At 41.2% G+C, this 16,417-nt stretch overlaps 1 protein-coding gene across 2 annotated transcripts in view; it reads right to left on the bottom strand.

Annotated features, from left to right (window-relative positions):
* Positions 1-15,252, bottom strand: part of tdt (terminal deoxynucleotidyl transferase) — a 141,048-nt gene extending 125,796 nt beyond the window's left edge. Inside the window, exons 1-3 of one of the 2 annotated variants that reach the window (XM_021580065.3) lie at positions 14,965-15,252; positions 10,644-10,818; positions 1,394-1,501 (exon numbers count right to left, since the gene is read on the bottom strand). In XM_021580065.3, coding sequence (XP_021435740.1) covers positions 1,394-1,501; positions 10,644-10,818; positions 14,965-15,158 — 477 coding nt within the window. In that variant the 5' untranslated portion in view covers positions 15,159-15,252. 2 annotated transcript variants of the gene reach the window in all.
* Between the last annotated feature and the right edge of the window lie 1,165 nt (positions 15,253-16,417).

Below are 16,417 nucleotides of genomic sequence, written 5' to 3'. Positions count from 1 at the left end.
CCAATACATCACTGGGGCCAAACTTCCTGCCATCCAGGACCTCTAACCAGGCTGTGTCAGAGGAAGGCCCAAAAAATTGCCAAACACTCCAGCCACCCTAGTCATAGACTGTTCTCTCTTCTAACGCACGGAAAGCGATACCGGAGCACCAAGTCTAGGTCCAAAAGGCTTCTTAACAGCTTCTACCTCCAAGTCATAAGACTCCTGAACAGCTAACCAAATGGCTACCCAGACTATTTGCATTGACCTTGGCTTGTAAGTAAGCATTTCACTGCAAGGTTGTCTTCGGCACATGTGACAAATAAAATGTGATTTGATTTGTGTTGATACACTACGCTTCCATAGAGTATCTCTCAGGTATTCCCTAACTCTAAGTAACTGTATCTTCATTTGAAGGGCTTTGATCATCTTGGACTGTCAACAAAACAGCCCTCACAGTGCACTGGTCATTCCAGGGGAATGTCTTTAGACCGTTGCTGCAACTGTCCGTTTCCTTGTCGCACAGACATGAAAAAAGTATCTGCGACTGTCACAACATCCGTTGTCGTGGTTGCCGGACTGCTACAACAAATAGAACAAATCCTCTTGTGACAGGGAGTTCTAAAATTCTCTGATAGATTGACCTTTTATTTCGTCACACTGTAGTAGTAAGCTATTTTCTGTAAACTTGCCATTACTTTGTAAATAATTATGTACTTGGGGTTTATTTTCTTGTAATAATTAATCAAAAAGTAGCTAAAGTAAATACGTCATCAGCTATACTCTGTTCATTATATGAACTGACTAGCCAGCTAGCTAGAAAACTAGCTAGCAATGAACCAAAACATTGTTTAGAAAATTGCTTTAAGTTGCCTGGCTTGCTAGGTTGACATTTACCAAATTCATTTTTAAAACTGATGTTTTTTTTTGTGTTGTTTACAGACATGCCGATAGACGGACTGTAAACCAGCCTTCACACTCCCTCACATCCTGTCTCTCCCCCCCCATCCCTCTTTCCTCTGGAATTGGCCACTAGCTGCCCGATGGCCAGATGGCGTAGAGACAGATCCGTCATTGTTGGTGAGAAGCTTTACGTCAAGTGCCCATCTCAGTCTGGCGTGCCTAGCCTCAGGGTCAGCCCATACCAGCCTGTGTCAGTCCTCGTGGGCACCTCAGCTGTTCTGCCTTCATCATGGCCTACCTGCAGATGCTTCTCATTTGTAGGTTAATTTATCTGATTGGGGTCAGCGTCGGTGCATTGGTGTGTGAAGGAAGAGACCCCAATCAGAGCACAACTGGTTAGGATGGATGCTTTGTGGGAGCAATGAGTGTGTAATAGCCTCACAAAGACAGAGATAGGGACATGCAATTGAGAAGGTGTGCTTGTATGGGGGTGTGTTCTGTTTTTCCTTACTGTGAATATCTTGTTGTGATTTTCCGTGGTCGTCCGCCTCTGACATGCATATTGAGAAACATTGGCCACAGCAGTGGGTGGAGAACAGTCTGTCCCTGTGGGTGTGTTCTGTGTACAAAAAAATAAATAAAATGTTTATTTGAATTCATCGGGAAATACTTGCTCCAGTGGGAGTGATGTTCACCAGCAATCCAATGATAAGTCACCGCATCAGCCAGAGTTTCTGGATCATGCAAAATGTGACAAAAGGGGATTTCAAAAAGTTACATGAAATTGTTATGAGTTCTGAAAGCTGAACAACAATAAAGGAGGTTGAGAATATCCCAGTCCCCATGTCACCAAGGCAACAGTCTAATGACACTCATCATACAGTCTGGTGGCATCCAAGTCCATTACTCCAGCTAACCTGTAACACATAAAGAATTCTTGCAAACCCATAATCCAATGTGCCTTTTGTAAATTGCTGTTTCATTTCCTAAGAAGAAATTGTCTACGTGTGATGTATCAAAAGGATTACAGATGTAATATTAATGTTCTCGCAGACAATTAGACATTTACAAAATGGAACATTGTGTCTGTGAAAATGACCTAGTGGCTCAGGAACACGGTGACAGAGAGGAATCGTAAGGAGGTAATGCCACCATGCTGTGTTGACGGAGATACGTTTAAAGAAAGAACAGGGGTGTTAAAAGGAAGGCATCTCTCAGGTTCTTTCACACTGGATGACGGAATAAATCAGTAAGGGATACAAAAAAAATCATCAGTTATTCCCTAGCCAGAGGGCTCTCCTGTTCTTAAAAAAAACAACATTGAATAGCTCTGAATATATTTCATGGCACCAGATTTTATGCCAATCAAAAGTGAAACTTAATTTCACCTCTCCTATACAGACCAGAAAATAACATACATTTTTTTTCTGCCTTTGCGGTATTTTAATCCTCTGACTAAAAGTTTGTGTGGGCTTGTGGACGGGGCTGTGAACGCTTTTGTGTGTGTGTCTACACAGACTAGTGGTATCCACACAGACAGAGAGGTGTGTTCGGGCTGCCAACTAGGGTTAGGGGTCACAGAGGCATCCACTCCTACGGGGGGGGCACTAGCTCTTCCTAAACAGAAGATTGATGACAGCCACCGCACAGGGATAACAGGTGTCTCTGTGTTCACAGGACTTACGCATCTCTTTCCAATCTTGCAACCATTCCCACAATCTCTCACTCACTGTCTCCTCTCTCCTTGTTCTCACCATCACCTATTCCACATCCCACTCCACTTACGCAAAACAGCCACTGTAGGATGGAAAGCCGTTTTAACATATATTAATTGCATTTTTTATATCAATAATTTCATATTTGTATATCAATAACTACATCGGATGATACTCGTTCACTCTGCTCGTTCATGCTGCTCGTTCCATGGGTAAGAAAATACTCCTACCATTGTCTCTCCCAAGCATCTTTGACCTGTGTTTTGGCTTTACTGCCCCGCATACTGCTTGTATCCGCAACACTAAGGGGTCCATACAGTGAGCAAGTTCTATGCTTTCTCACTGTTTATCGTGCATGTGTGATCTCACTGGTGCATGTGTGATCTCACTGGTGCATGTGTGATCTCACTGGTGCAAGTGTGATCTCACTGGTGCATGTGTGATCTCACTGGTGCAAGTGTGTGTTGCTTGAGTGTGTTTGCCATTTCACTGGCGGAGCTTGTTTTTGGGGAGGTGGGGTGTGGGTTGTGTTCACAAACTCTTTTTAGCTCACAACAAGCTTGTAGCATGGCTAACACAAAAAACGCCGCAAAGCTCAATGCGAAAGAGGAATACGTATCAAGCACTACAATCGATGAACTACTCGATCAGCAAAAAAAGTTCTATAAAGATCTAATAGATCTGCAGGAAAATCACTTTAAGTCCTTCCTGCAGCTCTTAATGGATTCTACACACAAAGGGTTGATGATCTGTAATGGAATTTAAACACAGTTTGGAATTTACGCTGTCGGAGGTGGAGGAGATAAAGGTCACGAATGTCACCTGCCAGACCGCATTCAAAACCATGTCTGAGGATTTCGCACATTTCCAAACAACACTTGACAAGCACTCTTCCAAAGGAGACTACCTCGAAAACCGATCGAGGAGCATTAACATTTTAATCGATGGAATTGAGGATGTAAAAACCCATTAGGTATTAATGGAGAACAATAAATATAATGATTGTTTTGATACAGATTCAAATATCCTGAAATTTACCTGAAATTATTTGATCACTTGTGTTTACTATAATGCTAAGCAATTTAACAACCTGTATAGCAGTTTATCTAATTCCAAGACAAGCTTATTTTCTAACTTTCATTTGAACGTTTGCAGTATTTGTCACGTTCTGACCTTAGTTCTTTTGTTCTGTCTTTGTTTTAGGTTGGTCAGGGCGTGAGTTGGGGTGGGTTGTCTATGTTTGTTTTTCTATGTTGTGTTTTGCGTTTGGCCTGGTATGGTTCTCAATCAGAGGCAGGTGTCGTTAGTTGTCTCTGATTGAAAATCATACTTAGGTAGCCTTTTCCCACCTGTGTTTCGTGGGTGATTGATTTCTGTCTTTGTGTATGTCACCAGACAGGACTGTTTCGTTTCATGTCATTCTATTTGTTATTTTTGTTTTAGTGTTCTGTGTTTAATAAATTCATCATGAACACGTACCACGCTGCGCATTGGTCCTCCGGTCCTTCATACTCCTCAGACGAGGACGATGAACGTTACAGTATTCTTAAAAATCGTGACCACCTTGTTCATTATCTGTCTTCTCTCAATCCTTCATTTTCCTTTGTTGCCCTTTCAGAAACATGGTTAACGGAAGAGACAACCATGGTTTTATCACATCTCCTTATAATGCTGTTCACCACTATGGAACCTCAAGAGTCGGAGGAGGAGTGTCCATTTTTGTTCATAAAGGTTTTCAACTCTTTGTTAAAGAGAACCTCACACTTACATCTGATAACAGTGATGATGAATCTCTTTTCATGGAAATTCTCTCTGGTAAATAGTTTATTGGTAGTTTCATTGATAACCTTGCATCAACTTTGGATTTGATTAATAATGAAGATAAAATGGGTTTTCTATTGGGTGATTACAACATGAACGTATTTAAAAGTGATGAACCCCTCACTGACATCTGGCTTTTTGAATACTTTATACCCCAGCCATCTGTGTCCCCTCGTCTATAAACCCAAAAGATTGATCAGTTCATCTGCACCTTTATTGATAATATTTGTGCATATTCATTAAATAATGTGACTAGTACAGGTTCCCTTTATACTGACTTTTCTGAGCACTTCCCAATGTTCCACTTATCTTTGCCAGCTGGAAATGAACATATGGGAATATGGGAATATGGGAATGATTAAAGGCAGAATCTTCAACAAAAGTCATTGTGAGTACTTTAAGACGTTGATATTTCATGGGGAAATGTTTATTACCAGAATTTCCTCACATCGTCCAATTCTGTATTTCACCACTGCTTTCCCTTAGTTATACCACATAAGAAAGCAGCAGATGGGTTCTGTAAACCTTGGTTTACAACAGGTCTAAAAAAAAATCCTCAGTAAAAAAAAAGACTAGTTGTATAAAAGTTTTGTCACAAATCCCTCTCCCCTGAATTCCCTGAAAACTCACAGGGCTGAGCTTGCTTTAAGCAGGTTTGCATCGTGTAGTCCTGCCTTATGCAACTGTAGGCCTAAATAAAAGTCAACACACAGTCTATGTCAGCTATTGTGCTTATTGATTAATTCCAGTTCATCATTTTCGATTGAAAAAGTCTAGATAGCTTAGTCAGCTCAAGTTTGAATATAAACCAAATTTGATCCCCTCCACTTTTTCTCGCAAACAAATGGCCTAAAACTAGGCCTACACAACGTTATTGCTTTGTTTACCCTGGCCAGAGGGACATTCTGATCAACTGTAGGCTACTAACAACAGCAGCTGCATAGTCTAGCCTGCTATGCACCCTGTCCCTCTGGCCAGGGTGCAGAGCAGGCTAGACTATGCAGCTGCTGTTGTTAGTAGCCTAGAGTTGATCAGAATGAAAAAAAAGTATAATTTCCATGCAATACAGCATGTCAGATCACTAATGTTTAGGTGCCTGGAGTGATGTTTCATCACGCTTGCTAAATAAATACTTAGAGGAAAATGGAGAGTGGACCTTCAGAGACCTGCACTTTCCTTGAATTTGATTGGTCAGACACACACAAAGCCTGCAGCAGCACTCCAATGTGAAGAACAGAGAAATTGTGCATGAGTTCACAAACCATGAGGCAAATCGACAACAACAAAAACTTACTTTGCCCCTCTTTTTAATTATTTGTGTTGATGTACTCTATTTTATACATAATAAAGTATGTTGAAAAGTGCTGGGGCAAATACCGCCTCGCCACACGTTTTCCGGCAGCCTGGCCATTGTTAATACTTGGTTGAAGCACAATTGCCAGCCATTACAGGTGTGAATCATTTTGAATGAGATGAGTATTGTGTTGGTAGCATCATGTTATGGGTCTGCTTGTTACCAATAGTGGCTGTGGAGTATGTTAGGATCAACATATATATGAAAGGACCAAAGGATAGGTCAAAAGTTGGAGGAAAACCTGCCATAGTCTTCAGAAAACCTAACACTGAGATTTTTTAGAGGAACAATTACACAAAGGTGTTTTTTGAAGAAAAAAAAAAAATGTAATATTGATAAATACTTTGATATAAAAATGATAATTATTGATATCAGTAAATACAATTATGGAGGGTACAAAACATTGCTCTGCTCTTTCCATGACCAGGTGAATCCAGGTGAAAGCTATGATCCCTTATTGATGTCACTTGTTAAATCCACTTCAATCAGTGTAGATGAACAGGAGGATTTAAAGGATTTTTAAACCTTGAGACAATTGAGACATGGATTGTGTATGTGTGCCATTCAGAGGGTGAATGGCACACATTTACAGATTCCCTTGTGTATCAAGAAAGGTCCAGCACCAAAGGACATGCAGCCAACTTAACACAACTTTGGGAAGCATTGGAGTCAACATGGGCCAGTATCCTGCTTTCGACGTAGAGTCCACGTCCCGAGGAATTGAGGCTGTTCTAAGGGCAAAAGGGGTGCAACTCAATATTAGGAAGATGTTCCTAGTGTTTTCTATACTCTGTGTATGTTTTCCTAGTGGTAAGTACCTAACAGAAATATTACATTTCAATAGTTTTTTAATAGGTAAAATTCCCTTCAGACACACTGTGCAGGGTACAGGGTGAAATATTTATGGTTGTAAAACGCATAATGTTTTTATAGTGTTAGGAAGACCCTGAGGCAAAAGTGTTACAAAAGCCAGCTCTGAGAATATTGTCTCTCTACACAAGGCTCTTAAATAGATTTATAACTCTCTACTGGAAGCGTGGCACACGTAAATGCCATGGTGTATTGCCTTGTGCAATTTAGAATAGGGATACATCACGGGGTAAGCAGTAAAAGAGGCTTGTGGTTACCTTAGGAGACAGGTCGATAAACGTTAACATTGCATCATTAGCTCAGCTTCTTGATGACATAGCCACCAGAAATCTGTTGATGGGCCAGATTTGAGCATTTCATATGGAATAGCACGAATGGCTGCGCAGGAATGGGAAATAGACATTTTCATATCCGTTGCTGCATAGCTTTGGCACACACTCGTCATATCTTTGCATAATGTTGTCAGAAAGGCAGGCTTGCAAGCCCTTTTGTGATGAGGTTGGTGGGAAGTGGAACTGGGTTCAAAATGCTATTTGAAATATTTCAAATGCTTTATTTGCTTTAGCTTGTCTGAAGTGTCAGATGGACTGGGTTTGCACATGTGGGTCTTTCTATTGGTTTTATTACGCCAGGCAAGCTCCATCCAGCCCAGCTAAAGTATCTGAAATTATTTCGAATCACATTTGTACCCAGTTATGGTAGGAAGAAGAGAAGAACCAGACAGTATATTTCTTTATTCTGTTGTAGATGCCTCCACAGTGCCTTCCAGGAGAAACAAATCTGTGTTTTGGTTAGGAGCGAGCTCCGAGTCCTGATGTTACGCCGATGGGTCTATTTGACATGCGACAGCAATATGGGGGATCCTTCTGCCGCTGTCAAGCAAACTGAAATGTCTTAATGTGAGTGGAGGCTAGAGAAAGTTAAGTGTTCTCTCTACAATTCCTCTCTTTGATACACCCACACCCAGACACACACCAATGCGCAAACACAAACACGCACATGCACACACGTGCATACACACAAACACACACACACACACACGCACACACCTACACAATAAAGCTCCCCCTTAAAATCGGTTAGCATTAAATTCATTAACTTTAGACAAGGATTTTATATTTTATTACTCCTTTATTGAGCGTCACCAGTGACATACCGACTAATCAGTTACCATATGGTAATTAGTATCATTGCAAATGTCGTTGAGAAAATTGACTCAGAATGTTCAAGGTTGCATTTTACTATCTGTCTCTCCTTCTCCAACATCATTCTTTCATGGACTAATTCACACTACCAAGTTTACTTCAATATGATGGTTATTAAATCAATCTTTGAGCATAAAAGCATTTCCACCGCCATTTCTAGCATAAATAATTTTACTGACAAAAAGATCCCACCTTGCCTAGCATATTTTGTCTTGTCGACATTTGGAAAGTGTCCCGGCAAATTTGCTGTTTCTATCAGGCCTCTCATGAAATGTTTTATCTGATATGTACTTTACCCGCATAAAACAAATTTATATGGAAACCTGATAACAGAATAGGTTTTAACAGTGTAGATACTGTAATAGGGTGGCACTTACGGTGAACTCAAGCTACCTCACCTCCCTATAGCAGAGGATGCCTGAGAAAGTGGGCTTGGTGGAGTTGAGGTGGTATTCTGTGTGGAGGAGACCTCCAGACCAGGAGGATAATGTCCCTGTCCCTGTCCCTTCCATGGGAAATACTGGACAATTTGCTGAATGTAGACGTCCATTTTTGATAAATGTATAATCTCAGATAGCAGAAACAAGTCGCACACCTAGTCTTGGGGTTGTTGCCCCAAAACTGAGTTCCAACCAAACGTAATGTATTATTTTCATTTGGAATTGCCATGGAAATGGTTAGAATGGGTCAAACTGGATTTAAATGAACACTGGCTCTTAGCAACCAAACATAAAAAATGTCTGCGCTATACTCCGAGTCAATATTCACTAATAAGAAGAAAATCCCCTCGACCACGCCCACAAATTGGGAAAACATTGTCCCCACATTATAAAAGAACCAACTTCGTTGAACATGTGTTGTTATACAGAAATAACAAAGCATGACAAAAAGCTGCTGTGTTGTTCAATGTACACGTATCCAGGTCAAGAATCCTGACCTGTGGTTTGTAATGCTCCCGCATAGGGAAATATAGCATGCGAGAAGAGCCTGGTGGCTTCAAGCTATTTATTGTGGGAGAGCGGGAAATGTGGGGACCCAGTGTACAAGTAGACTACACTATGTGTAGCTACGTGTGGAATCACAGGTAAGACATTTAACTTGTTTAGTATAGTCCGTTTGTAACTCCACTCACTACTTGTAGCTGTATAGTCCAATTGTTTGTGCTGTTGGCCTTGGTAGCTAGCTAGCACTCACTAGCACTGTCATTAAAAGGGGCATGAGGTAAGCCATACAATATGATGTTTTTCTAAATAGTCAGAATGCTCGGGAGCAGGCAATGTTGAAACGTCATCTTTAGACATGCTGTGCTTTTCATAAATGTTGTTTTTAAATGACTAAAACAAGCAGACAAGAAAATGTGCGTTTGAAAAAGATCAAGATTTTGGTGTGAGGCAATGGGGTAACATAGGTACACTCAGGTTGTATTCCCCACAGGCAGGTGGGACTGTGATGTTCTAATTAATACCAGCTGGGACTATTTGACAGACACGACCGGTCAAAAGTTTTAGAACACCTACTCATTCAAGGGTTTTTCTTTATTTAAAACATGAATTGTAGAATCATAGTGAAGACATCAAAACTATGAAAAAACACATATGGAATCATGTAGTAACCAAAAGTATTAAACAAATCAAAATGTATTTTATATTTGAGATTCTTCAAATAGCCACCCTTTGCCTTGATGACAGCTTTTCACACAGCTCTTCACATTTGTTTAACCCTTTTTTGGTTACTACATGATTCCATATGTGTTATTTCACAGTGTTGTTGTCTTCCTTATTATTCTACAATGTAGAAAATAGTAAAGAAAATAAAGTAAAACCCTTGAATGAGTAGGTGTTCTAAAACTTTGGACCGGTAGTGTAAGACCTTGGGCCAAGAGGCCATGATATAGACTTGAACCAATCAACATAGCTAAAATGGACGTGAATACTCCAATGCACCAATCATACAGACATGTTGTAGTCTTCTGCAGCAATTAAAGGTGCACTCCAGGATATTAAGAATAACACATTATATTAAATTATATATACATGTATATATTTTGCAGGACATAACATATCTTGCTAAATGGATGAGTAGTACACAAAAAACGGGGTCCACTTTTTGCTCATGAGCACCACTTTCAAAACTACTGGCTGAAATTATACAAAAGTTTGTCAGTGCATCTTTAATGAAATACTACAGTATTACAAACAGCCCCACCAAGATGCCCATCTGCTAGCAAATGCTTTCAGTGGGGAGAGAGGGCTATATTGTGTGTGACTCCTCAGACAAATTAATTCAACTGTCTGTGTTTTTCAGAACTACAGTATCTATACTGTATTTCCTTTGTTTTCCAAAATATACTCTCTTGCACACACACACATCCACACTCGCTACACACATACACTTCTCCAGGCCATCAGACTGTTAAATAGTCACCACTAACCGGCCTCCACCCAGCCCTGAATTTTAGTCACTGTTACTAGCCGGCTACTACCCTGTACTCAACCCTGCACCTTAGAGACTGCTGCCCAATGTACATAGTCATTGAACACTGATCACTTTAATAATGTTTACTCTTTTACCCATTTCATATGTATATACTGTATTCTAGTCAAGGCTCATCCTACACAACTACTGATGTACACATATTTTCTATTCATATGCTGTCCATAATGTCTATACACACCATCATATACATATATATTTATTTTCCAGACTCATTGTCATTGCTCGTCCTGATATTTCTTTATTCCTTTACTTGTATTTTGGGGATTTGTGTGTAACACAACACCCCCCCCCCCCCCTCACCTGAATAGAGTGCCTGGTCTCCACTCTGACAGGTCTCCCCTCCCTCATGCTGTCCGTGAACCAGGAGATGTCCAGCACAGCCAGTCTGGAAACATCCCTCAGACCATGTCCCATCAGCCACGCCCACAACACCTCAGCCTGATTGTCCTCCGCCACCACGTGAGTGACATCATCACTGCACAAGGAACAGGAAGAAGGGAGTCACAGGTCAGTAAAACTACGGTAAAACTTGACATAAAGCCTGCATAAAGCCTTATGATGTGGTTACAAGTGGGGGCTACACATCGCTAGCGGAGGAGTCGTCCAGTGGCTACAGAGAGCTGAGGACTAAGGAAAATGTCAGGACCGGCAAGCCAGTCGTGATGTGCATTCACAATTGAGATCTATAAAGATATGCATTCACCTACAGCAGGATTGGGAAACTTAATGTTGCAAGTTAGAATAGTAGAAAAACTTAAGGTGCAATTTCGGCCTCTCATGGTGAGTTCAGATTTTTTATGGCACCCACCCCATTCAAAGTTGCCCATCCCTGACCTAGAGTATCCCACAGCTCCATAGGGATCCTCATAACAGACGTGTCTGGTTTTCTCCCAGCCGGAAACCCTCTCTGTTCCACCAGTGTGTAACTACCATACCAATGAGCCAATCAGAGCACCTGTCCATGCATGATTATCCTCCCCATGCTCCTTCTTCTCCTCCTGTCTCCTAGCTGAGGTAAAACAGCGGAACGGCTCCTTACGGCCCTCCCAGGACATCCCAACAGCCTAACAGAGCGTCACTTCAGCAGAGAGGCAAAGGCCTAATTGGCCAAATCAGCAGTGAATCTTATGCTCTGTCTGACTGCTCGGTGTACTGGTTGGTTGGTTGGCCTGCCGCTGAGACCAGGTTTAGAGAGGCTCCACAACAATAACAGCAACAGAGTGAGGCTCATCAAAGATAACACAAACAGTATGAGTGGATAGAGCATATAATCACATTCAATATCTTTGCGCAGGTGTGAATATGACTACATTATCACCAAACTGAGAGAAAAAAATATTCTACACACTGTCAACATCAACTTTGGAAGTTATTGTGGTGTACTGAATATTGTTATTTACAGACAAAGAAGTGGTGAAACCCATCCTCTTAGAAAAAGGAAAAATAAATTGTCCTTCAGATTAATCGCCATCTGTTGATTCTAACAAAAAAACAGGAAGCCTTTCAAAATGTCACAATCGAGTGTGGACTGATGTAGATATTCAACTCTGTGCTTAAATTGATATATAGGTACTGAATTTAGCCATGGTGGATAAATAAAATAGAGTGCTCTCTCAAGGATAAATAACTGAATGCTCTCTCTCATTCCCTCACTACTCTTTTACTCACTGCCCTCTAAACAGAAACACAGCCCCTATAATCTAGGCCAAAATCCTGATATTTTTCTGACTTGCGACCAGCAGTGAATATAAAATGGCACGGCAGATAGATATGCAAATGAGCAAGCATGCCCTGCTGCACCAGATTGGAGTTCCCAGGAACAGTGGGACCCTGAGCTCCAGCGCAGTGAGCAAGGACAGGCTAAAGTCAATGGGGTTCAGATAGGGAGCGCTGACGCCTGTGCTGCACTGCATCCTACTGCATCCCACTAGGAGATCCAAGATCAAGATTAATGAAGGTGTGTGTCGATAACAGAATTATCGACATGCCATTAATTTCACAGCAGCTAAAGCCAAAATCGCAACCTAGCTCGTCACTCAAAAACTCCCACGATAAACTCACAATTCAGAAAACTTGATCATGCTTAAGGTGTTGTGTATTTGCGTTTCAGAGTTGAAATTAGAATGGTGGATTTATCTAAGTGGTTAAACTGATCAGATCACACTTGATAAATTATAAATGAAGGTTTGTGCCTCTCATCCACCTCACAAACAGCATTCAGCCGCACCAAACAATGTATGTGTGCCTGCTTGCTTGCGTGTGTGTGTGTGTGTGTGTGTGTGTGTGTGTGTGTGTGTGTGTGTGTGTGTGTGTGTGTGTGTATAACGTTCAAGAGAATATCTTGTTTGTGTAAGGCTGTGTTAGGGAGGTGTTATCAAAACTGCCGCTGATATCAAACTGTCTGCTAAGGCAGAATGTCAGTTCGAGGCGCACACACGGCCTATTTCCTGTGGTTGGTTTCAAACAATTGTATCAAGCCAAGTGTAACCGTAGAGGCGCTCAAGCTGTGTTTCTGGGAATGCTGCCATCATCCGCAGCCTGGTGCGATGCGGAGCTGGCAGCAGCTCTGTTCTACAGCCTCCCAGTTCGCCTCCTCCCACTGGTGCCCCTCAGGCAGACCTATACAGCTCTATCTGCCTGGCTGAGCTTGATCAGCTCAGTATCGCTAGCTACCGCTGCCACCCAGCTATGGCACAATGGATCATTAAATGAACCTGTGGCTGGCTGTTGGCTCCACGTCAATTCAGCAAGCCATGACACCCACCATCTCAGATGTTTCTGAAATCGTTTCTGTAGTCAGGCATTCCTGGAAGCATTATTTTGTTGAAATATAGTTTGACCTCTGAGAAATTAAGCGAATTGATTTCACCCCCAAATTGGCCATTTTACATTTGAAGGATTCACATACATTGTCTTTGGAAAGTATTTAGACCCCTTGAATTTTTCCACATTTTGTTAAATTACAGCCTTATTTTAAAATGGATTACCACCATGCTTCACCGTAGAGATGGTCCCAGGTTTCCTCCAGACGTGTCACTTGGCATTCAGGCAAAATAGTTCAATCTTGGTCTCTTGTCTCTCATGGTCAGAGTCCTTTAGGCAAACCCCAATTGGGAAATCATGTGCCTTTTACTGAGATGTGGCTTCTGTCTGGCCACTCTACTATTAAGGCCTGATTGGTTGAGTGCTACAGAGATGGTTGTCCTTCTGGAAGGTTCTCTCATCTCTACAGAGGAACTCTGGAGCTCTGTCAGAGTGACCACCGAATTCTTGGTCACTTCCCTGACCAAGGCCCTTCTCCCCCGATTGCTCAGTTTGGCCGGGCGGACAGTTCTAGGAAGATTCTTGGCAGTTCCAAACTTCTTCCATTTAATAATGATGGAGGCCGCTGTGTTTTTGGGGTCCTTCAATGCTGCAGAAATGTTTTGGTACCCTTCCCCAGATCTGTTTCTCGACTCAATCCTGTCTCAAAGAAAATTCCTTCAACCTCACAGCTTGGTTTTGCACTATCAACTGTGGGACCTTATACAGACAGGTGTGTGTATTTCCAAATCATGTCCAATCAATTTAATTTACAACCAAGTTGTAGAAACATGAGCTCAATTTCGAGTCTTAAAGCAAAGGGTCTGAATACTTATGTAAATAAGGTATTTTTGTTTTTTAATGTTGAATAAAAAACTTTTTTTTTGTTGCTGTTTTTGCTTTGTCGTTATGGGTTATGTGAATAGATTGATGAGGATTTTTTTTTATTTAATCCATTTTAGAATAAAGCTGTAAGTAACAACATGTGGAAAAAGCCAAAGGGTCTGAATACTATCCGAATGCACGGTAATATTTAATAATTATAGTACCTAACATCCGATTTGGACCATTTTTCTCCCATCCAACATTTGAATGTGAGTACAACATTTTCACAACAGGCCTGAAGGAAACAGCAAGTTGGTTGGTAAACTTTCCAAATGTCTACATAACAAAACATGGTAGACAAGATGGGATCATTTTCTGCCTGTAAAACGAATTATGCAGTTCAGGCTGTAACAAAATAATATGGAATACAAGATTGGTGTGGGTTGTGGTGGGTCTGTTTGTGGCTTTTGACCATTTCTTTGGATTCCTCATGTCTATCTCATTGTTTGGTCCAAATTGGATGTTAGGTAATATTCAATTTTATATGAGTCCTATAAATTAAAATAGCCAATTTGGGTGCAATCAATTGAGTTAATTTCTTAGAGATGTAATTATATTTCAACAAAATGCTAATGCTAATTAGGAATGCTAATCTTATCTGTTTCTAACAACAGAAACAATTTCAGAACAATCTGAGATGGTGGGTGTCGAAATTGTGTCTTTATTGTGCTTTTTGAGGTGGAACAACCCGCCTGTTATACAGGCTATTGTGTGGTGGCTGGTGGGCGATTCCTTCTTAATACACAATGACATTGCTTGGAACAAAGAAACTTCAAACAATCAGACATAGAGCAACAACATTATGACAAGGAGGTTATGGAAAAACATGACATAGGGCCAACCATAACACGATCAATACCTTCATTTGACCGTTAAACAAGGAAACCAAAAAAATCTATTTGACTTGAGAATTACAGTGTGCTGGTTGGCCTACCTGAGGACATCTTCCACCCTAAAGCCTTTTGACCTGGCCAGTCTGGTCAGAAAGTTCCTTCTACTGCTGCCCATCTTCCTCTCCACCAGATACAGAGTCACCTCCTTGAACTTGACCTCTACCTGACCCTGAGCACCAGCCTCAACCGGTCTCTTCCTCTTTTTCACAAGAGCTAGCATGCCAGCATGGTTCATCTCTTTGGGATGAGCTTCAGAAAGTGGAGCACTTACACTTGAAACTCGTTTTGCTTTCTCAAAGGTCTGTATTGTGTGCCTCGCACCTCTTGCCTCTAGGAAAATGCTTGTTTTGGTGATGCCACAGTTGTTGGTCTCTTATTTGTCAACACAAGGATAAACTGGCAGTTGGAATGAGGTCTGTGAGGGGCTGACAGACAGGAAGCCTCTGGCAAAGCAACAGGTGTTTATGATTTGGATTTTATTAGGCAGAGATCAACTGCCGCAATCAAACAATGACAAAGGGGAAAAAACATAAATAACTTATGATTGGCCTCTTAGAGGGGCTTTGTGAATCCACATAGAATGGATTGAAAATGTATCTACATAGAATCTAATGAGGAAAAGCAAAGCCATGTTAACCTTACCAATGAAACTGGGCCCAGAAAAAAATTACATTTAGATTATTATTATTATTATTATTATTAATCGGGATGATTCTGGACTGCAGGTTAGAGCAAAACCTTTTTCCAGGGGTCAATGATTAGGACTATTTTGTCCAAATTGGGGGTGTGCATATGTTGGTCAGTTTTGAAACATTATTAGGTCATTAAAGCATAAGTATAATTTTGAGATGTTTCTCAACTCCTCAGATAAGACACTAGAATGGACTGACATTATTTTGTAGCCTGAGTCTTTGAATGGATGTTCAAGTCCCTGTCCAAGGATATAAAAACACTCAAAAAGGTCATCCCAAGGCAATTCGGAGTAAATGTCCCTAATCCAATGACAAGTCTAATGGCAATGGATGGCTCTGAGCTATTCAATGTCTATTTTCCAACAAAAAAATGTGAGAAACAGAGAAGAGAGGCCTGGGGTGTATTCATTCCGCCGATTCTGTTGCAAAACGTTTCTTAAATGGAAGCAAACGGAACAAAACGGGGAGGGACCTACCTGAATTTGTCCAATGGAAACCTTTGGCGGAATAAATACATTCCAGAAATCCCTCTTTGTAGCAAACAATGGGCGTGTTCGCTTGCTCAGTCGGTGAATTGCACATTCGCAGTTGCCCCTCCCGCATGCCTGCCTCACATGGGAAAACTTTAGACCACATGAGGTTGGTGGCACCTTAATTGGGGAGAACGGCTCGTGGTAATGGCTGGAATGGAATAAGTGGAATGGTATCAAATATATCAAACATGGCTTCCATGTGTTTGATGCCATATCATTTGCTCCATTCCAGCCATTATTATGAGCCGTCCTCCCCTCAGTAGACACCA

Source organism: Oncorhynchus mykiss, chromosome 23 (genome assembly GCF_057628025.1).
Source record: "Oncorhynchus mykiss isolate SJ-2025 chromosome 23, ASM5762802v1, whole genome shotgun sequence".
NCBI lineage: Eukaryota > Metazoa > Chordata > Actinopteri > Salmoniformes > Salmonidae > Oncorhynchus > Oncorhynchus mykiss.
Note: the sequence above shows the minus strand (reverse complement) of the source record. Positions and strands in the feature narration are given on the sequence as shown.